At 43.6% G+C, this 25,122-nt stretch overlaps 2 protein-coding genes across 2 annotated transcripts in view; one reads left to right on the forward strand and one right to left on the reverse strand.

Moving 5' to 3' along the window:
- GPR39 (G protein-coupled receptor 39) overlaps positions 1–4,060 on the forward strand; it is an 83,107-nt gene extending 79,047 nt beyond the window's left edge. Inside the window, exon 2 of the mRNA XM_009987171.2 lies at positions 3,537–4,060. Coding sequence (XP_009985473.2) covers positions 3,537–4,060 — 524 coding nt within the window. The remainder of the gene's footprint in view (positions 1–3,536) is intronic.
- Positions 4,061–4,411: 351 nt separating this feature from the next.
- Positions 4,412–24,733, reverse strand: LYPD1 (LY6/PLAUR domain containing 1). Its single transcript, XM_086615973.1, has 3 exons — positions 24,682–24,733; positions 23,466–23,603; positions 4,412–4,647 (listed from the first exon to the last, which is right to left on the reverse strand). Exons 1-3 carry the CDS (start codon positions 24,731–24,733, stop codon positions 4,412–4,414), a joined length of 426 nt encoding a protein of 141 aa, XP_086472099.1.
- Positions 24,734–25,122: the final 389 nt, after the last annotated feature.

Raw genomic sequence — 25,122 nt, forward strand, 5'->3', positions numbered from 1 at the left:
GGTTTGTTTTTTTTTTTTTCAGATTAAAATAGTTGAATGGGGTAATTCCTATTTCGGGTAAACTATTTTGTGGCTCAGCTTTTTGAACTGGTTTTAGTTGAGAATCTTTTAATGTCTTTTTTTTTTTTTTTCCTTACCTTGAAATGTCTACATCAATGTCAAATAATTGTAGGCTCAAACACTTACGTAAAGGTTGAGACGTATGCACTTACACGTAGTCAACTAGATAAGACAAGGGCTCCTGGCTTCTGTTGGCGTGATCTAATGCACTTTTGATCATTAAATGGAGTGATTCAAATGTGTGTTGGAAATTTCAAGTGATGCAGGTCACTGGACCACAGCATTGCTTTGTTTATAAACATCATTATTCCATGAAAGATAAATCTCTGCTCTCATCTAGTGTGTCACTTCAGTGCAGTAGTCAGGAAAATGGAAAAAGAAAAAAATGGAGCTACTAATTTTTTTTCACTTTAATAAGAAGGAGTGGAAGGAAAAGTTGGATATGAGATGAAACGTGAAGGAATTGAATTCCTAGCAGGCAGCAAGCTCAAGGGAAAAAATGCATCAGTACCGGTGTAAGATGCAGCTTGGTTTACTTTCAAGCTGATACAATGTTCTTTAAGCACCTTCTGCACATGACAACACAACACAAACTTCTACAGCCTGTGTGCAAGTTCAACTCAGTCGCAGCAGTGATTCAGTCAAAATATTTAATATGCGAAGGTCTGAACTTAAAGCTTTTCTTCTGATGCACTTCAGTTTGCTTCATACCTCCCCATGAAGTGTGAACACTTGGAAAAAATATTATGAATTTGTCAGTATGTTTACTTACATGGCGCATCTTCTTTGAATCAACAGGCATTTTTTTAAGTGTAAAAATGAACAATTACTCATCCTTGGAAAACAACGAAGCTTTAAAGACATCCCCTCCCACCTCGCAAGACTAACCTCACCGCGCCGTGCAAGGGCACGAGCAGCTCATTTTTCACCTGCTGTACACACAAGGAAATAGTCAGTTCCCCAGAACAACGTCTGAAGAATGTAAGGGGGAATCTTCAGCATTTGGCAGTTTGAACTAAAAGGAAAGGTCAATGGCAAAGAATTCAGATACAAGCAAAAAATCTGACATGTCAGAGCACTGTGTTTGAGCTTTAAAGCTGAACGCAGGCAGTGTTTGCTCACGGTTTTCCACAGCAGCACTCGTAATTTAGGAAACTATTAATCAGCATGATGAAGCACCCTGTTTCTAACTAAGAACAAAAAACCTCACACTACAGAGCTTGTTTTCTTTTCCCTTGGAAGACATCATCTAGTAAAATTTGACAAGGGTCCTGCAGACCCGGGGTTGTGGGCTCTGTGTGGAAGTTGTGGAGGAGAAAAGACCACAGTGGAGCAGCAGCAGCCTTTCACTGGCTTTTTACAAGGCCTGGCACAAGCCATGGCTCAGGGCTCCTTACTTTCTGTTGTTCTGTGCCAGGGGCTCAGGGCTCCTTACTTTCTTTTGGTCTGTGCCAGGACTGCTATCCCTGTCTTTGTGCTGCTGACAGCAGAGAAAAAAAAACACTGAAGGCTCAAAAATTTGCAGGGCTAATACAAAATTCCGATCAGCGTCTGACAGAGACACAACAGGTACTGCAAAACTGAGGCAAGAAGGCAGGGGAAGAGTAGGGCAGCCAAGCACAGGGACATGGGATTGTGTAGGAACGGGAATGAGAACAAAGAGACTGTGGCTGAAGAAAGTTCTGGTGGTTAAAGAACAGAAAATGGCAAAGGTAACTGCATCTTTTGCTTGTCTACGAACAGCCTTCCAGGGCTCTTAATCTAGTGCTGCGAGTTGAAGACACATGGCTTCCCCATCCTTCCAAAATTATTGTGACATTAAGTGATTACAGAAGCAAATGATCAAAAAAGACAACTTTTATTTGGTAGCTCGTTCAGTGAGATCATAAATTGGTTAATGTAATTATAGCTTTCATTAACAAAATTAATTTCTTTAAATAAGAAAAAAAAAGACATTTCATACCTTTTCTTTGCTTGGGAGTGGTGGTGGAGAGAACCTGGACATACCCTGTTTCAGCCCTGGCCGTTTCAAAGTTATGAAAATCTTTCTTCCCTTTCCTGCCCCCCTTCCCCATTACATTCATGTCTTCCCACTGGTAAAGTGTCATTTTCCTGGCTTGAAAAATCCATGTGTGCTATTTCAGACTTGCATTCCTACAGCGATCTGTTCAATGGGGGCCATCTGACCTAGTCTAGACAGGTAAGAATTAAAACATCTCCGTGCTTCCGTTGAGAAAGGAGGCCACACACTGGAGGAAATTAACAGTAGAACACAAGTCTGCTGGGATTGAAAACCGTGCACCACCAGGATACTCTCTACTGGTTTGTGCCTCTGCAGCAGGGAGGCCAACCCGCAGCTTCTGCTCCCTCTAACAGGTGTTCATGTAAGGCACGATTCCTGCAAAGAGAAAAACAAAGTGGAAACAGTAAACTGGTGGCTGCATCGTGTTTCAGAAGTAATGCCTGGTGGGGGGAGCACCGAGAGGAATTATTTTGTGTACCTGGCATTTCATGCAAGATGTTAGGATTTCCAGCGCTCATGTACACCAGAAGCAGTGGATGCCAACGGGGATGTGAGTGCCCTTGCCCTGCCTGGGAACGGAGCCTGCTCAGGTTCTCCCACACGTTTCTTCAGGGCTGCCGTTCTGGAGGTGGCACCATGGCTGCAGCCCCAGTGAAGGCCGGGCCACAGAGGCCGAGTTTTCAGACATCCAACACTTAAGTCACCCCCTTTTTAATGCCATCAGGGATGCAGCAGCATGTATTTATATTTACATATAAATACAAAATGGTCAGATACCTCATTTTTAAGCATAATTTATAATCTGAAACTGCTTACACTTTCATGACTAGGCTTGGGTTTTTCTCATTTACATTCATAATTTAATTCCACTGGAATTTGATTTTTAAGAAAGCCCAACATATCTTAATTACCATAAAAAGATCCACACATATTTTTACTTAAAAATATCTTCTGTAAGAGGAAATTTACCAAAAATAACACGAAATATATTATTATGCATACATAATTTTTTTTTTAGGTAAAGTACAAACAAGAATTTGATCTCTTCTGGGTATTGCCTGATCTAATATGGCTATAGATTCTATTTATTTTGATTTCCAAAGTAAAGGGAAAGACATGAGAAATGTAAGAACAAGAACCAAAATAAAAATGCATTCTTTCCAAAGATACAGATATCAATGAAAGAACACTTTGAAAACTAATTAATGACAACAGGTACAAAGAAACACTATCCAAGCACTATGCAGTCTTCTGTCAGAGCATGTCCTGCAATGACCTTGCAACAGTTGTTAAAAACAACAAACAAAAAAATGCTACTGGCAGAAAAAGCTGTCAAGCAAAACATTGAAAATTTGGTACTATTTCCTAACGATTAAGTGCAGAACTGATACGAAGTGTTTGATGGGTTTTGCCCCCTGTATGCACACTTCTTCATTCCTCTTTCTGTCCGCAGGACTGATTGTTGCAACTCTGGCAATATGCTGGATGCCAAACCAGGTTAGAAGGATCATGGCTGCCGCTAAACCGAAGCAGGACTGGACCGTCCCCTACTTCAGAGCATACATCACTCTTCTTCCCATTGCTGACATCTTCTTCTATCTCAGCTCGGTGGTGAACCCCCTGCTGTACAACATCTCCTCTCAGCAGTTCCGCAGCGTGTTTCTGCAGGTGCTCCGCTGCCGCCTGACAATAGAGCACGCCAACAAGGAGAAGTTTCTCCGAGCCAACCTGAGCTCCAGAGCAAGGAGCAGCCGGTCTCTACGCCCACTGCTCTTCCTTTCATCTAGGCGCAGTTCTTCCACGAGGGGCAGTGACAAAGTTTTCTTAAGTACTTTTCAGAACGAGACCAAGCCTCACTGCAGTCCACAGAAACCAGGGCTCGAACCACCGGAGCCCAGCTCAGAAGTGGTGCCACTAGAGACTTGCTCCGAGCCCAGTCCAGACGCACAAAATGGCCTTTGTGAACACCAAGTATGACTTCATAAGGCAAAGTTAATGATCAGCAATGAACTCAAAACCATGGAAATTAAAATGACTGAGGAACTGACTACATCTTAAAAGGAATAACACAGATGGACTTGTTTCCAATTACACAAAAAGAACGGGAGTTCTGTATCCTGCTGCTGGGATTTTGAAGTGCACACTGGAAATTCAATCTGCTAACTGAATTCATTAGCTGCCAAAAACATCAGCCCCTCTCTCCCCAAAACCACTGAACTTCCCTCGCTGTTGACAGGGATTTGCAAACAAACAGAAAATAATTGCAGCGTCTTTGAAGAAAGGAGGAGACAGAACAAACTGTGTCAGGGCAAAAAACTTGCTTGAAGTTTAGCAATACAAAACCAAAAGAGCCGATTTAAGGAGCAGAACGGTGGTTATCACGTGTGCCCTCGGCACCACGCCGGAATTCCCCCTCTTCTTCGGCCGGGGTCCATTGCAGAGTGGGGTGTTGCAGCAGCTGATACAGACAGAGTTCACCTTCCCTGGAGAACAGAAGGACTGGTACCCAGCAGAGGCTATCAGACACGCTGCTGAAGACGCGCAGGATTTGCGGTACATGATTCCTGTGACACAAAGCAAAGGTTACTCAGTTTGATCCGAACGGGGTTTCGCTCTACAACACGATTCACGCGTAAAAACTGTGGCAAAACCAGTTTACATCTCCAAAGCAATGCTGGTGATGAAGCCATGCACCTCAGCTGTGTGTGACATGGCCCACAGCTCTGCACTGCAGGAGAATCACAGTCACTCTGGTTTGGATTTTAGTTTACTTGATTTTGGTTGGAACCAAAAATACGACAAACTTGATTTACACAATGTATCCCAAATGATGCATTTTACAACCAGAATTCTTCATCTTTTGGAATGAGTTGTTTGAGTAGCTGTAACTGAAATGCAGTTAGCTTGAAAATGACTGTTGTTTCTGTTGCTGAATGCGTCTGAGTTTTTTAAGGTGTCTAAGTAATTACAGTTTTCTATGCTGCTAATTTGTCTTTTGAGCATTTTTTTTTCCTTTTCTTGTTCATTTGCCACACAGAGACAAGTAAGCAAGAGTAAAATGAGAACGACTATCAGCAAAACTTTCATCTCCCCGACTCTTTTTATTTTTTTAAAGAAAAAATAGAAGTACTTTTCCAGGTAATCTCAGTTCTTGCTGTCTTTGAAGCTTAATACCCTCAACAACAAAAATTTCCATTTGTACAGAAATGGCTTTTCTGAGTTGAAAGTCTTCCCTTTTAAATGTAATTTAATCTAATCTAATTTTAATTAATAATCTAATTAAGTGCATAATTTCTCAAATTGTTTTTACCTGGAAAAAAGTACATTCTGAGGCACATAACTGTTATTTTAAAATGGTTTATAAAGTTTTTAAAATACATAGTTGCATTTTCCCCTGTCACAGTGGAAAATGGTTGTGGCAGCTCTACCTCTCATTACTGTAAAATTTTCCTGCAAGTGATACCACAGAAATCGTGTGTTGGAAAAACACAGACATAACACATAAATAAATAACGGGTTTGCTCTTACTGCCTTGTGGTTACAAAAAGAGGTAAATATTTTCAAGGATAATAAAATAACTATTCCTTTTGAACATGGGATTCTCAAAAGTTTTTTTTCTTCTAATGGCCATGGGAACAGGATTCCCTTGGAGAACAGTACCTCCACATCCTGTCGCATGGTCCCGTAATGTTTTTAAGTACACGGCGATGGAGACATTTTTTGGAGGGAGTGAAGCAGGAATATGACCTGTAGTTACTGAACTTACAGTACCTGCAGACACTTGTTCAGTCCCTGGGGACTTCAGAAATAAGCACTGCAGCACCTACACAGCCCAGCAGGTACCTCTGCAGCAGTGACCGCCACTGCGCAACCAAGGTCTGTGTACAGCAGCAAAACTGTTTGTTTGGGTTGTGCTTCGAAAGAAGGATTTCCTGTCTTCAGAGAATTTTAATTAAAGCAATTCTTTTATACTGTCACAACACTGCTACCATCCCAACAATGCAGGGGTTTCCCTGTTTCGTGTTCTCCCTCTGCAAATCTAAACTCTGAAACATGTTTTAAGGCTATCTGTCTAGTTAAACCTACGCAGAGAAGCCCTCAAGTCAGTGTTAAATCCTCCGCTGTCTCCAGTGAGCTTCAATCAATCAACACAGCAGGTAGAGCCTTTTCTCAAGAGGGAAAGAGGAGCTACAGGCTGTTCTAGCTGTAAGAGGAAAGGCACACAGATCAAGAGGCACAATCTTTATTACCATAGTTTGCAACAAGAAGAGAGCTCTGTCTCTGTTGACAAACCACTGCTGTCAAGGAGCCTCAGCTGCGCTGCCACTGCTAGGCTTACAATGCTGAAATCTCAGCTGATGTTTCCCACAAGGACCTGGTGCTTTGGCCATGTTCCTCCTGCAGTCTTCCAAGAGCTGAGGCACACATGACCCTTCCCATGGCTATGATTTTTTTTTCCTTCCCCTTCCCTCTTGAGAAAGGAATCCTGCATTCGGTGGAACTAGGCACAGCAGTTGTTGTCCCATCCCTAAGCCCACATCTCATCACAGATTCCTTCCCTGCAGCTACAGCCACCCAACAAACTCAGCCATTCCTCAGTCTTCCATATGAACCGCATTGAATCTCAACTTTCCCCTCAAAGACCAAGCCTCTAAAAAGCTTTTGGCATTGGCAGATTTCCTATTCTGGTTGTTTTATAGATCACTCTCTTCCTGCCATTTCCTTTTCACAGGACTCCTGCAAAGCCCTGTTCACAATTCAAACGAGTAAGTAATTAATTAGTTTAGGTCCTGGAAATATCATATACTTTGCACTCTTCCTGTAGACTAGGAGAATAGAATTGTTCAGTGCTGTGAACAATTAGACAATGCCCTCTGAGGCATGGTTTTCACCAGGCAACTCTAGGACACCTCTCCTGGAAAAACAAATTAAAAATCCAAGTCCTGCAGCTTAACTCCAAGCATTTACAACAGCTCTGTTCTCCAGGATAAATTCCACAGAATAACCCTGAGCTCCTTTTGAAACCAAAAATACAGTATTCCTGCACAGACTGAAATTTTACAACTCAAAAGTTTCATGTGCAGATGTACCATGTTCATGCCTAGAGAGAATAATCTAACTAGTAGTAAAATCCCATTGTAACGGTTCTCCTGTGGCTTTTCTGTAAATATGTCTTACAACAGGAAATTCCACTCCCAAATGATTGCTTATTCCCATTCCCAGCTCCTAGTAATCTGAATCGTAATAAGATCTCTTTAATTAAAAAAGACAGCACTTCTATCAGGTTTTCAATAGCTACTTGGCTAAAGACATGCCCTTCACTTCCAAGTTTTTTTTTCCTTTTGGAGCTCACAAATCAGCTGCTATCATGCACGAATTGCGCTTTTTTTGAAACATCAGGTACGAACTGAACTTGATCAGCAGAGAAAGGCTGTGCTGCTTCTCTAATTCTGCAGTATCCTTATAGCAAGACACAATGAAAAAGGCATGAAAGATTGATGGGAAAAAAGAGAGAACATTAGCGCTACTGGAGTGACATATTTAAAACACTTCAGTTGTGACTTCACTATTTTTTTTTTACTATGAGTGTGAAAAAGTAACGACACTTTAAACAGTATAAATTAAAGAATGGCATGAAACATACTGTTAAACCTTCTTCCTATCATGTTGTAATTCCAGTTTAACTGTGGTAGGAAATAAATTAGTACAACTGATTTCCATGGTTTGATGCCAGGGACGCTACTCTCCTTGCTCCAGCAAACAGCTTAATGTGCCCCAGTTACTGCAGTTCACCCATGTGGAGGGCTGACCTTGGCCAGTGCCAGGTGCCCACCAAGCCACTCTATCACTTCCCTCCTCAGCAGGACAGGGTGGGGCGGGGGGAAAAAGATGGAAAAAACCTTGTGGATCAAGATAAAGGCAGTTTAATAAAGCAAAGGCCGTGTGCAGAAGCAAGGGAGAACAAAAGATTTGTTCTCTACTTCCCACCCGCAGGCGATGTCCAGCCACTTTCCGCGAAGTAGGGCTTCAGTACTCATAGTGGTTGCTCCAGAAGACAAACATGGTCATACCAAATGCCCACCTGCGTCCTCCTTTCTCTCAGCTTTTATTGCTGAGCAGACATCATATGGTATGGAATATCACTCTGGTCAGTTTGGAGCAGCTGTCCTGGCTATGTCCCCTCCCAAGACCTTGCCCACCACTCCCAGCCTACTGCTGAGAGGGGACTGTTGGAGAGACAGCCTTTGTGCTGTGTGAGTACTGCTCAGCAGTAGCCAAAACACAGGTGCGTTATCAACACCTTTCTGGTTAGCAGTGCAAAGCAGAGCACTGGGAGGGCTGCTATGAGGAAAATTAACTCCATCTTGGCCAGGCCCAATACAACCCACTGAGTTCCGATGGGACAGCAGCATCCTTTCTGGATTGTCTCTAGAGATTAATTGCTTTTATAGCTCCAGGATGCCTTTCCTCAGCCTCCTCTCCTGCAGTGGTTTATTGTACAGTTGTGCCAGTTCGGAAACTATTTCTGAGACCTTCCTGAATCATTCGCTACCAGCAGGTTGAACTGTAGACAGTTCTTCTAAGTGGTTATCTGCCTCATAAGACTCATACCTCCGACATAACTGCTAATTGCTGGATAGTCTTGCTTGAGCAATCAGCTTGATACGTTCATTAAAACATCACCTAGAAATATCATTGCAAACCTTTCTGGGAGCTCTTCATCTACCTCAGGTTGTTGCAAGTCGCTGGCTAGGCAAGGAGACTGCACCGTTTACACTCCGCGTTTACTGGGATGGCGTCATTACCGCCACCCGCCCTCAACTGTTCACACTAGTGCTCAACTAGTGTACTTACTAATATACAATTGGAATATTTACTGCCCAGTCTCACGGTGGATGCATACCAAATAATTCGTCCTTTTGCACGGGTTCAGCAGCACCCCCGACAGCAGTGTGGGTTATGCGTAGGCATGGGTGCTGTAACGATGTTTTACTATGAAGTACCTACTACGGACCAATTATTTTCCTTCATTTTGGCTTGAAGGTTTGTAGTTCAAGTACAAGTACTTTTAAGACAAGAGGTGAGTACACAAGGCTAGAATATCTGTGTGATAACGCAGTGACATTCCACACTCTATCCTCCACATACACCTACTATTCATAGATTCATAGATTTCTAGGTTGGAAAAGACCTTAGAGATCATCCAGTCCAACCGTCCCTAATCTCCCATTAAACCATATCCCTAAGTAGTTCATCCACCCTTTTCTTAAACACATCCAGGGATGGGGACTCAACCACCTCCCTGGGCAGCCTATTCCAGTGGCTGACAACCCTTTCAGAGAAGAAATACTTTCTAACATCCAACCTGTACCTCCCCTGACTAAGCTTATACCGATTTCCTCTTGTTCTATCACCCAACACTAATGTAAAGAGCCCTTCCCCTATCTCCCCACCATCCCTTCTCAAGTATTTGTAGGCTGTAATCAGGTCTCCCCTCAGCCTCCTCTTCTCCAGGCTAAACAGCCCCAACTCCCTCAGCCACTCCCCATAAGTTTTATTTTCCAGCCCCTTGACCAGTTTAGTCGCCCTTCTTTGGACCCGCTCCAGGAGCTCAATATCTCTCTTAAAGTGAGAGGCCCAAAACTGGACACAATATTCCAGGTGCGGCCTCACCAGTGCCGAGTACATAAAATATACTATATATATATTTTATATATATATATAACATATAATACTATAAATATACTTAAATATATTTATATATAATAATAATATATATTTAAATATGTTAAAAAAAACCCCACAAACACATCCCAACTTTGGGCTTAAATTGGGCATTGAAAATTTACTCCTAGATTGAGCAACTTGCCCATTGTTATATCTCTCTCTACCCCACATGTGATCATACATTTAGATAGTGTCAAGACCCAAACTACTATTTCTGGAGGATTTCTGCCTTATTTCATGCAATGAAGTGATGGTGTAAATCTCAAGGCTTTTCTGTAGTTCCTGCTTGTAATATTGATTTTCTCACCTAGATTCATTCTTTACAACTCCCCCACAACTGCCAAGCTCAGTGCCCTGCTCAGCTGCAGTCTAGTCCTGTCCATCCACACCCTGGCACTCCGTTTTGGCCATTTGCAGATACAGCCAGTCTTGATAACAACAAACGATTCATGCTACAATTTATTCAAATCCAAAAGTGGGAGTTCTTCCACCTAACCTGTCTGCAGAGCCCAGTACACGCTCTCTTGAATGACAGCTTGTTACTAGGACAATGCAAAAAGGTGACATCACACCTACTTCTTACACTGTGTGTATGCAGCAGGCATCAAAAGATCCAAGCTTTTTCTCTCACTGCTTGAAAAGGATTTTATTAGGCACTTCTTGATTCTTCTGTTACAGCAGGTACAGACAAAAAAGAGAACGTGTAAGCATGACGCCCCAACTTAAGAGTCAACCATAACCACAGCAGTGTGTAACTTTAGTTTGCACCTGTACTCTCAAGACTGTCCTTCAGCAAAATACATAGTCTCTGAAGCCAAAATAGGCAAGTAGGATGCCACCTCCAAGATCAGTGACCTAATTTCTAAAAAAAAACAGTTGCCTTCCCACTCTATGACCCAACTACTCTGCAATTGCGTTCTGCAGTGACACACCTCAGCAGGAAACTGCAGCCCTCTGCTTCACCCCACAACAGTCTACAGCCTCATGGCCACAGAACTCTTAGCTGTTAAGTTTAATTCCCGTCAAGTAGACGATGTCATTTCACCCAATGCTAACTTTTCCAAACCAAACGCCCTGTCTCATGGATTATGACAGGCATTCCTCATTTTTAAAGAAAGCTTTTGCTAGTCTTTTGTACATGTCCGATTTTGTAGGCATATATAAAGTCAGATTTGTCTTCTGCAACTGATTCCACAAATACTCCTTTGGCAAAATCTTCTGCATGTACTCTGAGCATGCCTGCTGCATCAGATCTTTCAGAGCATTAGAAAACAGTCTATGCCCAACTAGGGTCCAGGAATGAGGCATCCTCGAGCAGTCACAAAACCACCTTCTCAAGATGGGACCACGATTTAGAGGCATAAAGTGAGCCACAGCTTCAGGCATGTAGAAAAGTTTTGTGTCTTAAGATCAGTGACTCAAAGTTAGCAGGCAGATCAAGGCAAGTTTTGAGGTGTGCCATTGCAACTTTGGCAGAACTTCTCAACTCTTTAAGATTTGACACTTAATCTTGCCCATCTCCTCCAAACAAAAAGTATAAAACTGCTGAACAGTGGACAATTCATATCGTGGCACACACAGCCCATGAGATGTCATCACCAGTTGTGCCAGCTCCAGCATTAACATGCTTTCTCGATTCATGGGTGATTTGTTTTGGGTATTCTCTTACTGCTGACCTTCATAAACACAGGCACAAGGACTATGTTTGTGAACTGATACTCCTCATTTGTTTTAGTATCCTGAATAGTTCCAATTATCTTATTTCACTGAAACTTTTGATTTTCTGGTCTTGGTGAATCTGCAAGTTTTCCTTCTTCTTGTGCTTAGACTTGATGTCTCGGCTGCCTATCCATGCTTGCTTTGCGATTTCCATTATCTATTTCATCCTGTATTTCTTACCCTAAACTATCATTTGCTTACCCTCCACTTGAGGGAAATTCAGTACACAGTAGGAGCTACAACAGCTCTTTTTGTCATGTCTGCTGAAATTTAAAATGAGAACTTACACTAGTGCATGGTTACAGCATTGATGGATAAGGAAAGAGCAACTGACATCGTCTACCTGGACTTATCCAAAGCATTTGATACTGTCCCACATGACATCCTTGTCTCTAAACTGGAGAGACACAGATTTGATGGATGGACCACTTGTTGGATAAGGAATTGGCTGGATGGTCGCACTCAAAGAGTTGTGGTCAACGGTTCAATGTCCAAGTGGAGGCCAGTGACAAGTGGTGTTCCTCAGGGGTCAGTACTGCGGACAGTGCTATTTAACATCTTTGTTGGTGACATGGACAGTGGGATCGAGTGCACCCTCAGCAAGTTTGCAGATGATACCAAGTTGTGTGGTGTTGTGGACACGCTGGAGGGAAGGGATGCCATCCAGAGGGACCTTGACAGGCTGGAGAGGTGGGCCTGTGAGAACCTCATGAAGTTCAACAAGGTCAAGTGCAAGGTCCTGCACGTGGGTCAGGGCAATCCCAAGCACAAGTACAGGCTGGGTGGAGAATGGATTGAGAGCAGTCCTGAGGAAAAGGACTTGGGAGTGCTGGTGAATGAGAAGCTCAACATGAGCCGGCAACGTGCGCTGGCAGCCCAGAAAGCCAACCGTACTCTGGGCTGCATCAAAAGGAGTGTGGCCAGCAGGTCGTGGGAGGTGATTCTGCCCCTCTACTCTGCTCTCGTGAGACCCCACGTGGAATACTGCATTCAGCTCTGGAGTCCCCAGCACAAGAAGGACATAGAGCTGCTGGAGTGGGTCCAGAGGAGGGACACGAAGATGATCCCAGGGCTGGAACACCTCTGCTATGAAGATAGGCTGAGAGAGCTGTGGCTGTTCAGCCTGGAGAACAGAAGGCTCCGGGGTGATCTTATAGCAGCCTTCCAGTACTTAAAGGGGGCCTACAGGAAAGCTGGAGAGGGACTTTTTACAAGGGCGTGTAGTGACAGGACAAGGGGCAATGGCTTTAAACTGAAAGAAGGCAGATTTAGATTAGATATAAGGAAGAAATTTTTCACTGTGAGGGTGGTGAGGCACTGGAACAGGTTGCCCAGAGAAGTTGTGGATGCCCCATCCCTGGAAGTGTTCAAGGCCAGGTTGGACGAGGCTTTGGGCAACCTGATCTAGTGGAAGGTGTCCCTGCCCATGGCAGGAGGCTTGGAAGTAGATGATCTTTGAGGTCCCTTCCAACCCGAACTATTCTGTGATTCTATGAAGAACAGCATGTAAACATTTAATATCCCTTTCTGACAAACATAAAATACACACATGACTATTTCTGGATTTTACTATATGCCTTCAGTGGTTTTGCTGTGACACTTGTCTGCTCCTTAGCTAGTACCTGCTCACATACATCATACAGTGAGAAAAGGTCCTACTGTGATTTGCTCACTGTTTTCTAACGTGATCATAAATACTTTATCTAATAAGGTCCTAAATATCTTAGAAGGGGACTGAATGTTGAAGAGCAATCATTCCTCTGACATTGTGCTTCCCCAAACAGTTGTGGTTTTAGTCAGATCATGTCTTTATTGGTTTAAAATATGAATTAAGCTTTCCCAACACAAATTCTTTCATCTATGATTGTAAATGCACTGTTAAAAACACAGTTTAATCCAGTGTAAAATATAACCATATCCAACCATGTTCCCTGTTTTTCATTTTACACTAGCTTCCTATCCTCATCTTCCCAACTTTCTCTCTGGAGCTCATGAGTGGTTTAAATAATTTGCACCTTGCCAGAAATTTTATAATGAAATTTACTAATTGCCTTATAAACTTCTAATTAAATACTATAAGTAACCATGGTCAGTGTTTTCCAGATGAAAAAATGGAGGCACTGAAATTAAGTGACTTGAAATCTATTTCAAAGCTACGTCACACACTTCCTGGTTTTCAATTCTGTGGTTTAGGATTGCAGCTATTTCATCCCGATCCCCTCCCTTTGATGCAGTCAGTAGATGAGATAAAAGCATATTCATGCCATAAGGCTCTTATAGAGTATAATTCTGTAAAAAAAAACCAACACAAAACCAAAATAAAACATCCCCCCACTAAAGCCTATGTGGCTGAATTAGCATATTTTTATAATAATTTTCTATGAAAACTTAATGTCATCACAACTCCTCCATACATTTGGCACTTTGGAAAAGTTGCATTTTTTTTCAGAAATTAACAGGAGGCTTTTGGCAATGAAAGACTGACCTCCTCAATCTCCTTCTGACTCTAAATGACATGACATCTTGCAAAAATTAAATCATCTCAGAAGAAAACTGGACAATTGCTGATCGATAGAGGACAAGAGTTTGGATTAGCATGAGATTTCTTTGTAAGTCATGCCTCAGGAAAAAAAAAGCCACAGAAAAGTCATCCACTCAGTGGAGAAGGAGTTGGCTGGATGGTCGCACTGGGAGAGCTGCAGTCAAAGGCTCAATATCCAAGTGGAGAGCAGTGACAAGTGGTGTTCCTCAGGGGTCAGTACTGGGGCCAGTGCTATTTAACATCTTTGTTGGTGACATGGACAGTGGGATCGAGTGCACCCTCAGCAAGTTTGCAGATGACACCAAGTTGTGTGGTGTTGTGGACACGCTGGAGGGAAGGGATGCCATCCAGAGGGACCTTGACAGGCTGGAGAGGTGGGCCTGTGAGAACCTCATGAAGTTCAACAAGGTCAAGTGCAAGGTCCTGCACGTGGGTCAGGGCAATCCCAAGCAGGCTGGGTGGATGTCCTGGTTTCAGCTGGGACAGAGTTAGTTCTTCTTTTTAGCAGCTAGAAGAGCTCTGTGTTTTGGTTTTAGTCTGAGACTCATTATGAGAAGAACGCTGATAGCACAGTGATGTTTGTAGTTGGTGCTGAGACCTCAAGGACTTTTCAGCTTCCCGTGTTTTGCCAGTGTGCAGGAGCACAGCAGGCTGGGGGGAAGCATAGCTGGGACAAAGGGTCCACAACTCCCCTTATGATTTGAATTTAGAGTTAGGATTGAGGGCCAAATGGAGTATTACATATCATGCAGCGTCATGCCCAGTATAAAGATAAGGGTTGACCAGAAAGAGGGGCTTTGGCTCTTCTGGAGGCTCTCACTCTCAGAGTGCTGCCTCTCTCTTGCTCTCTTTTCAGGTCTCTCGCTCATCCAGGATTGCGGTGTTGGGACTTATCTGTTTCAGGATCGTTGGTCCGGGCCAGGACAGGCCTTGGTCACTGGGTGGTGAGCAATTACACTGTGCATCAGTTGTTTGTATATATTATCATTGTACATGTATATATTCATATATTATTAGTAGTAGTATTAAATTGTTCTTATCGCAACCCACAGGTCTCTCTCCCTTTTCCCCTTTAATTCTCTTCCCCATCCCCTGGAGGTGGGGGAGGGTGAGTGAGCAGCTGTGTAGTGTTTAATGCTGGCCAGGCTAAACTGCGATGGTGGAGAATGGATCAAGAGCAGCCCCAAGGAGGACTTAGGGAAGCTGGTTGATGAGAAGCTCAACATGAACAGGCAATGTGCACTGGCAGCCCAGAAAGCCAACCGTACTCTGGGCTGCATCCAAAGCAGCGCGGCCAGCAGATCAAGGGAAGTGATTCTGCCCCTCTACTCAGCTCTCGTGAGACCCCACCTGGAATACTGCGTTCAGCTCTGGGTTCCCCAACACAAGACGGGACATGAAGCTGCTGGAGTGGGTCCAGAGGAGGGCCACAAAGATGATCCGAGGGCTGGAGCACCTCTGCTATGAAAACAGGCTGAGACAGTTGGGGCTGTTCAGCCTGGAGAAGAGAAGGCTCCGGGGTGAGCTTATTGCAGCCTTCCAGCACTTAAAGGGGGCCTGCAGGAAAGCTGGAGAGTGTAGTGACACTCTCTAGTGAAAGAGAGGGCGTGTAGTGACAGGACAAGGGGCAATGGCTTTAAACTGAAAGAGGGGAGATTTAGATTGGATATAAGGAAGAAATTTTTCACTCAGGGTGGTGAAGCACTGGAACAGGTTGCCCAGAGGAGTTGTGGATGCTGCATCCCTGGAGGTGTTCAAGGCCAGGTTGGATGAGGCTTTGGGCAACCTGGTGTAGTGGAAGGTGTCCCTGCCCATGGCAGGGGGGTTGAAACTAGATGACCTTTGAAGGTCCCTTCCAACTCAAACCATTCCGTGATTCTAATTCTAGTGCTGGAAATACGACTCCAAACTGCATTGTTAATAACATAAATGACACCACAAAGCAGCCTTCGTCACTGCCTGCAGCATCACAAAGCAGACACAAGGCATTAAACTGCTTAAAAATGCACAGGCTGAGGAAGTTAAATACAGCTACTAATGGTTGTACTATGAAAGTTTTTATAAAGTCACAGGAGGCTATAAACCAAAAGTCAAAGCTCAACTTTCACCTGCATATCTAATTCTTTGGTTCTCTACTGTCCTTATTAATTTCTCTGCTCACTAATGCAGACTTACAGTCAAGCGGGAAAACACACACTCTTTCAAACAAAGCTGGCTTGCAGTCATCCATCATTGTGCTTTCCTGATACAAAGGCAGGTAAATGCCTTGGATATCAAGATCAAATTACACATTATCTTCCAGCAAGAGAAGTGAACTTAGACTTAATTTTCAGAATTGTGTATTAGCATTTTTCTTGACAGTCCTTATCTGCTGAAGTGAACTGGGAAGCCACAGTCCCTATGCCTTTAGAAATGTTAAAATACTACATTCTTGTAATAAATCTCAGAAATGATTTTACAAGTGAATAATCCTGTTGCATCCTACTAATTAATGCCCTTACCAGTTTCAATGGAACGGTTCACATGTTTACACTTGTATGCCAGTACCTTTGAAATCCATTCAGCTTTTATATCTTTAGCTATTTTCATGCTTTCAGTGTTACAGCCTACTTCGGAGTAGAATTTGCCTGGTTTTTATATTACTTTTTCCACATTCAAAGACTCATTGGTAATTTAGCAAAATAGGTTATATCAAGTTTTCCATAAAAATATCCAGACTACAAAGGAAAAATGGAAATGAAAACAGTTTGGATTAATTAAAACACGCTTGCCAATGGTTTGATAAGGTCACTGGGAGCTAGGACAAGTGATAGGGTCAGGCCACAAGACGTTTTTGGAAACACAGACTCATTTGTGTGTGAAATGCAGCAGGAAACTCTTTTAAGAGGTTTAAGAGACCCAAGGCTGTGGGCACTGTATCCTCACAAAATTCATTTGTATACCTTCATACAAGTCTGAGAAATAAAATAACGTAAAAAGCTATTGTCCATGTCCTGTGAAAAATGAAATTCACTGGACCAGACACCACCACTTCCTTAAAATAATACAGCCCTTCATCACTTCTGCACTTGGATCTTTGTGATGACTTTGAAGTCATAAACTGCTTGAGCTGTTAACTCCACTGTTGCTTTTCTGTGTTTAAAGGCAGTCAGATCAGCAACCTACTATGTACGGTCTGTAAGTTCCCCTTAACTGATGCAGTTAGTTCAGTTCATCCTGCATGGAGCTGGAAGTTTTCTCAGCAACCCAAAGACTGGAAGGAAATTACCCTTAAGAAAACAGCTTTGGCATCTGAAAAAGTGTTTCTGAATGGTAATATATCCACAGTTCCAAGTTTTCAGCATACAGTATAAATTAACAACATATATTCTAAGTCTTTAATCAGCATCAAAAATTAACTGCAGGTTTCCAATATTGGTTACTATGTCTTCATTTCATTGGGCACCTAGCAGCACAAGATACAATGTTATAGGTAACAACTGTCACATGTCAAGCTTTTTTTTTTTTTAAAAAAAATGTCAGTAAATACTTATTACATTGTACTTTATTTTGATTAAAAAAAAAATCAGAAGTTATTTTGAGTCAAATTGATATGCTTTGACCAAAAGAGACAGCAATGAAGAAAAAAATAAAAATAATCCACCACCACCAGTGGATGTTTCTTACTGTTTCTAAATGGATACTGGGGATGCAGCTATCACCTATAAAACTTTAATGCCTACAGTGATTCTGAAGACATTAAACTTTGTTTGCTGTTTTAATCACTTTGTCAATAAACGTACACCAGGGTACAATTTCCCCTTGATACAAGTATGCAATTAGTATTAGTACTAATGGATGTTATACATGAAAACACGGAAAAGTACGTGTTTCTGTAATCCTTAACAGCCATACATGAAGCAACTTCATCATGGCAGCAACACAGTAAAATAAAATAATCATCACAGGGAAAGAATTTCACGTAGGCCAACGCATCACACAATTTAGACCCATCTCTCCCCTGCCTGATGAAACAAATGACTGGGAAATCCATACTGAGAAGAACTAAATAAATAAATAAAATGACAGTTCAACAGGGAGAGGATGATCTTGGAGTGGAGCATCTCCCTTATGAGGAAAGGCTGAGGGAGCTGGGTCTCTTTAGCTTGGAGAAGAGGAGACTGAGGGGGGACCTCACTAATGTTTATAAATATGGAAAGGGTGACTGTCATGAGGATGGAGCCAGGCTCTTCTCAGTGGCATCCAATGACAGGACAAGGGGAAATAGATACAAGCTGCAACGTAGGAGGTTCTGCTTAAACATGAGGAAGAACTTCTTCCCAGTAAGGGTAACAGAACACTGGAACAGGCTGCCCAGAGAGGTTCTGGAGTCTCCTACGGAGATGTTCAAAACCCGCCTGGACGTGTTCTTGTGTGATCTGATCTAGGTGGTCCTGCTCAGGCAGGGGGATTGGACTAGATGATCCTTTGAGGTCCCTTCCAATCCCTAACATTCTGTGATTCTGTGATTCATGACGTTCCCATGCTCTACTTTTAAGCAGCACAACAATTACAGCAATTGTGTTAATTACACTGCAGGATTATATACAATGTAAATACATTAAAAGGACCACTGTAAATCAAGTAAATAAGAGAGATTTCTTATTGCCGATTAATAGAAATGATAAGGTTGTTTCCCAATTCACTTGCAAAGGAGAATTCATAAACAATCTTAGTTTTATATAGACAGACATTTTAAAATACCAGTCTTGCTACTGAGGATCTTTTTTTTTTTCCCTTGCAGAAGTAAAAGTACGTTCACAACTACGTTAGGGCACAAGGTATATTGTTCAAAACATACACATGGGCAGGTTTACTCACAGTGAATTCTGAGAAATTTACAGTGGTTACCTTTCTGGGCTGATTGTCTCATCCTTCATGCTTTATTCCTTTCTGGTCTATTCACATTGCAAGTTTCATTTTGCCTTAAGTGGGTTTTAGATCAGCCTTAACACTCAGACAGCTCTTGCCTTCAGTAAAAGGTAAACTTTGTTATCACTATGTTTCCTATGATATATGTATAAAAGCACACATTATATACTCATCTACATACCATCAAGATGTTTTATCTGATCCCAATATACTGTAGGATTTCTTTGTTGCTACATATATTCTAAAAAACAAGGAGCACTGACATTTCTAAGTGAAAAGTTCATAGATGGGAAGGAGAGAGGCAAGTGGGTATTCCCACAAATTATCTGCAAGCAGAGTTATAAGAAAAAGCTTTGATCCTTTGTCGAACACATCTCATTTACACAGTTTTCAAACATCTGCTTATCCAGTTGAAGAATGCACTAGAAACGTATCCTTGGTGTTAATTTCTGTGGGACAAAAATTACTTGGTGTAGTGTTCAGTGCCCCTTCCCATGCTCACCATTCTTCCCTCTGAGGGAAAAGCACTGATTTTTTTTTTGTATTTTTGTAAGATGAAATTAACAAATTTGTTTGTAAGATTTCGCATTGCAGGCAAAATACTGTCCTGTACTTCTGTAGCTCCTGCTGGGACAGATTGTTAATGCAGCTGCATAAAACTTATTCCAGCAAAATTTCTAAATACAACTCTGCTTGAAGTGTGAAAAACATTTTTGTCATTTACTTGACAAAGCCTCTGATCCTGTGCACTGACAGATCTTGAAAGTGCAACTGCAACATAAACTGCCACAGCAAAGTGCGTGTCTGCAGGGGAGGCAGAACACCACCAGTTCCACATAATCGCTTAATCGGATACATGCTTACGCATTGCTCCATTCTCAATTCATTTTTAAGTTGTGGAATGGAACAAATTCTACCTGATACTACACACGGCTGGGATAACGTGCCTGCTGATCTAACTCAAAATATTAGTGACCAACACCTGCATCTTAGTGTATTCTTCGCTGCTCACACCAGAGGCTGTCACAGTTACAGCCACTTGTAAAGCTCTGCGTTAGGAACATGCCTACACTGTGGTTACTTTGCACCTGAAGCCGAAAAGTACTTGCTAAGATTGGTTGTCCAGAAGTTGAGATAACGTTTTGAGAAAACACAGTGACGCTTGAAGTACAAACCCTAATTTTATAGCAACTGAAGAGAGATGGTTTGTTTAACTATGATCAGGCAGAAGGAACTATTTGCAACACAAATGAAAAAAACTGCAAAGAGTTGCAGCTCTCCACCGCGTTGCTTACAGAACGCTTAATACAGAAATGAAGCTGAACCACAGAGCTGTCATAGCACAACTCAGTGGACACTAACACATACAGAAGAGAAAAAGTATGTGTTTCCCCACACACACTGGGGACTATACTGTGGGGACACCACAGTGCAAGTCAGCGACCCCCTTGATAGCAAAACAAACACACAGGTTAATGCATACTGCAAAGGAAGGGTGACTACATCAATACGTTACTGATTCAGACCATGAACTTTATCTCAAAAGATTGCATTTAACTTTTAAATAAGGTTTAGGAGAACTTGTAACATTTTGCTCACTGACACAGCTATATTTTATTAAGGACAAAAATGGGTTAGTCTATAAAAATTAAATTATACTCCTTTGACTGTATCTAGTCAAGAGGAAAAACTCTAATTATGAGATTGTGCTGTTAAATAAATGCAAATTCACATCTTTCATATTCTGGGTTAAAAATTCAAACTCAAGTCTATTATAAATTAAAATTAATATTTGAAACATTTCAGCTTTCAGTGATAAGCAACAACCAAAAGAATCTAGTTATGAAATATCCTGGTAGAAGCAGAATGAATTATTAAATAAAACTTGGGAGAATAAGGCATTTATATTACACACATTTAAATATCAATTAGGAAAAAAACCAATAAAGGATGATGAACTGAATCATCTCTGTTTTACAACCAATCCTCTCTAGAATTGGCTGAGGATAACAGAGAAACTAAGCTTGCAATGTAAATTTCACTCAATTTGAAATAGTTAGGTTAAAAATTTAAATTTATTCACTGGCTGAAATTTACAATCTCTAAGCTTAAAATGAATAAGAACCGCATTTATAGAAGTAAATTAAATAAAATGGAGCAGTACCTGCTATGCACAGCATGCTAGTTACCTCCTAAAGGGAAAATCCAAGGATCCGCTCAGAGACAATAGAAAATTGCACAGAAAAAAAAAAACAGCCAGAAGTTTCTTTTAAGAGCTCCTTATTTACTGTATTGCAAACAGATTTCTTCATAGGAGTGAGGACAAGTTAGGCATCGATGTATGCCTAAAATCTACTGAACCAGTTCAAGGTTGCATTTTCAGTGCCATGGGCAGGCTGGCCAGATGCAGCCTCCCCTGCCAGCCTGACCAGACCCACCACTGACCGTCCCGTCTGACACACGCAGCACACGAGGGGCTGCTGCTCAGCACAGCTGCGGGTGTGGGCACGCACACGTGCGAGCCCACTCATCCAGGAGACTTGCACCTTAATCTGGGAGGAGTTTACTCAACTGAAAACACTTTTCCAACATTCACCTGAAGGGAAGATTACAGATACGTTTCTGGGAGGCTGATATGGTCTGAGGTTGCAGTGAAATGAAAACATGAAGGAACCAGGGAAGATATTTACAAAACCAAAACCAAATAACAAACAAGCAACACCAAACAATTGTCAGGAATTAAATGAGAACTGACTTTTTAGTCTGTGTCTATATATCGTGTGGATAGCCCTTTGAATCGCCACAGCATCCCTTCAAACCTAATAAAAATGCTATAGAAGCTGTGGTGTGCAGATAGCAAAGCCTTCAAACATTCACTTAGAGATACCTGGACTTTAAAGTACCTTCCAAGCTGTAACTATCTCCCATCCCCACCACCCTTTTTCCAAGTAAACTCGAAATAAAACACTCCAGTAATATATAGCTTGAAAGAAACTAATCTTCCTTTAAACATACAGCTTTTTTCTTTACACTGGAGAGCTTCTAAATATTTTACAGAAATACGGTCACTGTGGATGGTGTTACCCAGGTTGAAACAAAAGTGCCAGTGGTTCAGCTACTGTTGAGAGGTAACAACAATTGTTATTGTTTTTCTATGAGCCCTGACGTAGCGATCTGAAACTACCAGCGCAAGCGGAACTAGCTGATCGATCAGCACTTTGGAAATACTAATGAATGGTTTCTTAATGCAAAGAACCAACGTTACTGCTCACGACGGAGGCTGCACGTTTGCCAGGAAGAGAGGGATCCTGCTGTTCCTGAAGGATGCGCTGAGAAAGGACAGGCTACAGCGTGATTTATATTAACAGCATAACCACAGTCCCTTACATCAATGAACTCCATGCTCTAAAGCACTGCCCTCAGGTGCAAGATGCACAATCCCAGAGAGCAGCTTTCCCTTAAATCAGGGTTCTCAAGACCCAGTCTGCCCTCAGCTCCTTGAGCCTACCGCGTGGTACATCCACGGTGAGGCACACCAGTGAGCTGCTGCCAGCTTGCCCTTTCTGATGCCCAGCACCCTCACGGCTGGCTGCAGTAAGAGCAAGATGCTACACGAGCTCCGACTCCCACAACCACATTTCCTCACCACCCCACCCAGCCCTGAAGTCCCCAGTAAAGCTGTAGTCTTCTCCTCAAGTAGATGGCTACAGAGCAACGCAGCGGTCTAAAAACCCAGACAGCTCTCTCTAAATTTCCAATGTCTTCTATGATGCTGAATGAAAAAAGTGATTTATAGCACAGCTCAGAAGACAATAGAGGTGAGATGCAGAATCACAGCTAGTTTCCTCTCGAACATATTTATCTCCAAATATGCTCTCTTAATGTAAATCACAGTATGGGAAAAGCCCCTTTAGACTTAAAAAATGAGCATGGCAAATATCTCCGTTTGTGTTCTCCTCTCCCCTCTAAACATCCCAAAACGTTCTTTTTATCAGCCTCTCCCTTTTGCTTGATGTTTTCTTTTATGGATGAAAGCAAAGATGACTGCACTTTCCTTCCCTTAAGATGAACCTTCAGAGTATATGAATTGCTAGAGTAAATAAAAGAAAGGAGGGAATTACTAATTTAATGCTCTTCCATCTCTTGGGGAAAAAGCCCATGTAATTAACTGTAATGAGATTAAACTAACTTGTTGTTATTAATTTCCCAGTGCAGGGAAACTAAATCTGAGACCCGTAAGACTGTCTATTAACAGCTTTATCAACATTTGGCTTGCATCCTTCAGTTTTTACACCAGTTTTAAAGGAAAATGATTAACTTTATTGAGTTGCAAAGTCACTCAGAAGTATAAGAAATTGAATCTGGTCCCTCTAGGTAGGAATGCCAGATTCGTCTGTAGCTGAAGACTGTGAATGGGTGGAGCCAAAAGCAACAAATGCTATCCAACATAAATAAACAGAAGCACCATTATCAAATTCTTACCAAAACTTTTTTCCATTACTTCTTTCTGACACATATCTTGAACATTCACTGTACAATTCACAATGAACTCTGGAGCAGAGCAGTCATTATTTAGCTGGAACTCCTCACACTGGTAGCACTGTATTTGCAAACCAAAACCTGGAACAGATAGAATTTTGCTCATAATAGTAATAATAGTCATAATATTAAATAAACAATCAACACGTGCCAGAAATCCTCCTTAGCTTTCCCCCTTCCTATTTTGCTGTTCCTAACTAGTCAACAGCTCAGCAAAAGTACGACTTTGACAAAAATAACGTAAAATAAACGCGTTTCCCAGCTCGCTGAGGCTACGCCTTGAGTGCGCAGCACCTGGCTAAGGAGCGGGCTCCTTCCCGCGGGGACTCCGGGGCGGACAGGCGGCTGTGCCGCCGCTCCGGCCGCTGCTGCCAGCAGGCGGCGGGGCACGGGCACGGGCAGCAGCACCGCTCCGGCACCGGCACCGCAGCCGCTGCCCCTCGCCCGCCCGGCCCCGGGGCTGCCCTCAGCGCAGCGCGCTAAAAACTACCCGCACGACGGGGAAAGCAACCCGGCTAATAGATACGCTTCGGCTCTTATCTGTGCCGGCGGGTTTACTTAACTACTAATTAATTACGACTGATTTAATTACTATTTTGCCATGCACAATTACAGCTGCGGAGCATCCTTCACCACCCTCCTTTATCATGCAAACGAGGCGCTCCGCTCGGCTCGCCAGCAGCCGCTCCTCCCAGCCCTCCGCCGGGCCCCGCGCTGCCGCGCGGCGGCTCCCGGACCCCCGTCGGGGAGCAGCGAGCACCTCCGTCCCGCAGCGGCGACCACCAGCCCCGCGTCTCCCTTCCGCCGGGAGCACCGCGGCGGCCGGACCCACCGCCCAGGGCAGGTGTGCGCGGCGCTGGCTGGCAGCAGGCGGCATCCTCGGAGTCCGGTGCCGGGTGCGGAGCGCTCCTCGCCTCGCCCCGCGGGCAGCCAGCGCCGGGGACGCCGGGTCAGGCTGCGCCTTCGCCGGCAGCGGGGAGCTCTCCGGGCCGCGGGCAGGACGGCGCGCTCCGCTGCTCTGCGCGGCCGCGGGGTTCCCGGCGCCGGCTCCGTCGAGGGGCTTGCGAGGGACGAAGGCTGCTCGCGGCCGCCGCAGACAGCGCCCGGCAGCCCGGGCTCGCTGGAGGCGCCTCTGGGGAAGCGGCGCGAAGCCCCTTACCTGGAGCGAGGCACAATCCCCAGAAAGTTGCAGCGAGGAAGAAAAGCCGCATCGTCCCGGAGCCGCGGCCGCCAGGCTGGCGTGCAGTCGGGAAGGGGCATCAGAAGGAGTCAGGCAGCAGAGGCGCCGCGCACTTGTGCCGCTTACCCGCCGCCGCCGCTGCGGAGAGAGCCCGCCACCGCAGGCGGGGAGCCCGCCCGGCTCCCGCCCTGCCCAGCCCCGCGCCGCGCTCCAGCCTCGCCGGAGTTGAGCGCTGAGACTGGAAGAAACTATAGGAGAAGCGAGAGCTGGGGGGCGGCTCCCCCCTCCCTCCCTCCCCAGCACCATGTGATGCCGGCGGAGCGGGGCGGGGATCCCCGCCAGCCGCCCCGCACCTCGCCTCGCAGGGCGCGCCTCGGAGACGGGGACAGACAAAGTTCACTGGGGGCGAAGGCGCCGCGC

Source organism: Tauraco erythrolophus, chromosome 8 (genome assembly GCF_009769465.1).
Source record: "Tauraco erythrolophus isolate bTauEry1 chromosome 8, bTauEry1.pri, whole genome shotgun sequence".
In the NCBI taxonomy this organism is placed as follows: Eukaryota; Metazoa; Chordata; class Aves; order Musophagiformes; family Musophagidae; genus Tauraco; species Tauraco erythrolophus.

Excerpts from the sequence above, each read along its gene's own strand:
- LYPD1 (XM_086615973.1), bottom strand. The coding sequence starts at position 24,733 with ATGCGGCTTTTCTTCCTCGCTGCAACTTTCTGGGGATTGTGCCTCGCT. Across the intron at positions 23,604-24,681 it reads GGGATTGTGCCTCGCTCCAG|GTTTTGGTTTGCAAATACAG; the intron begins GTAAGGGGCTTC and ends TATCTGTTCCAG. Across the intron at positions 4,648-23,465 it reads AGTAATGGAAAAAAGTTTTG|GAATCATGTACCGCAAATCC; the intron begins GTAAGAATTTGA and ends TTTGTGTCACAG.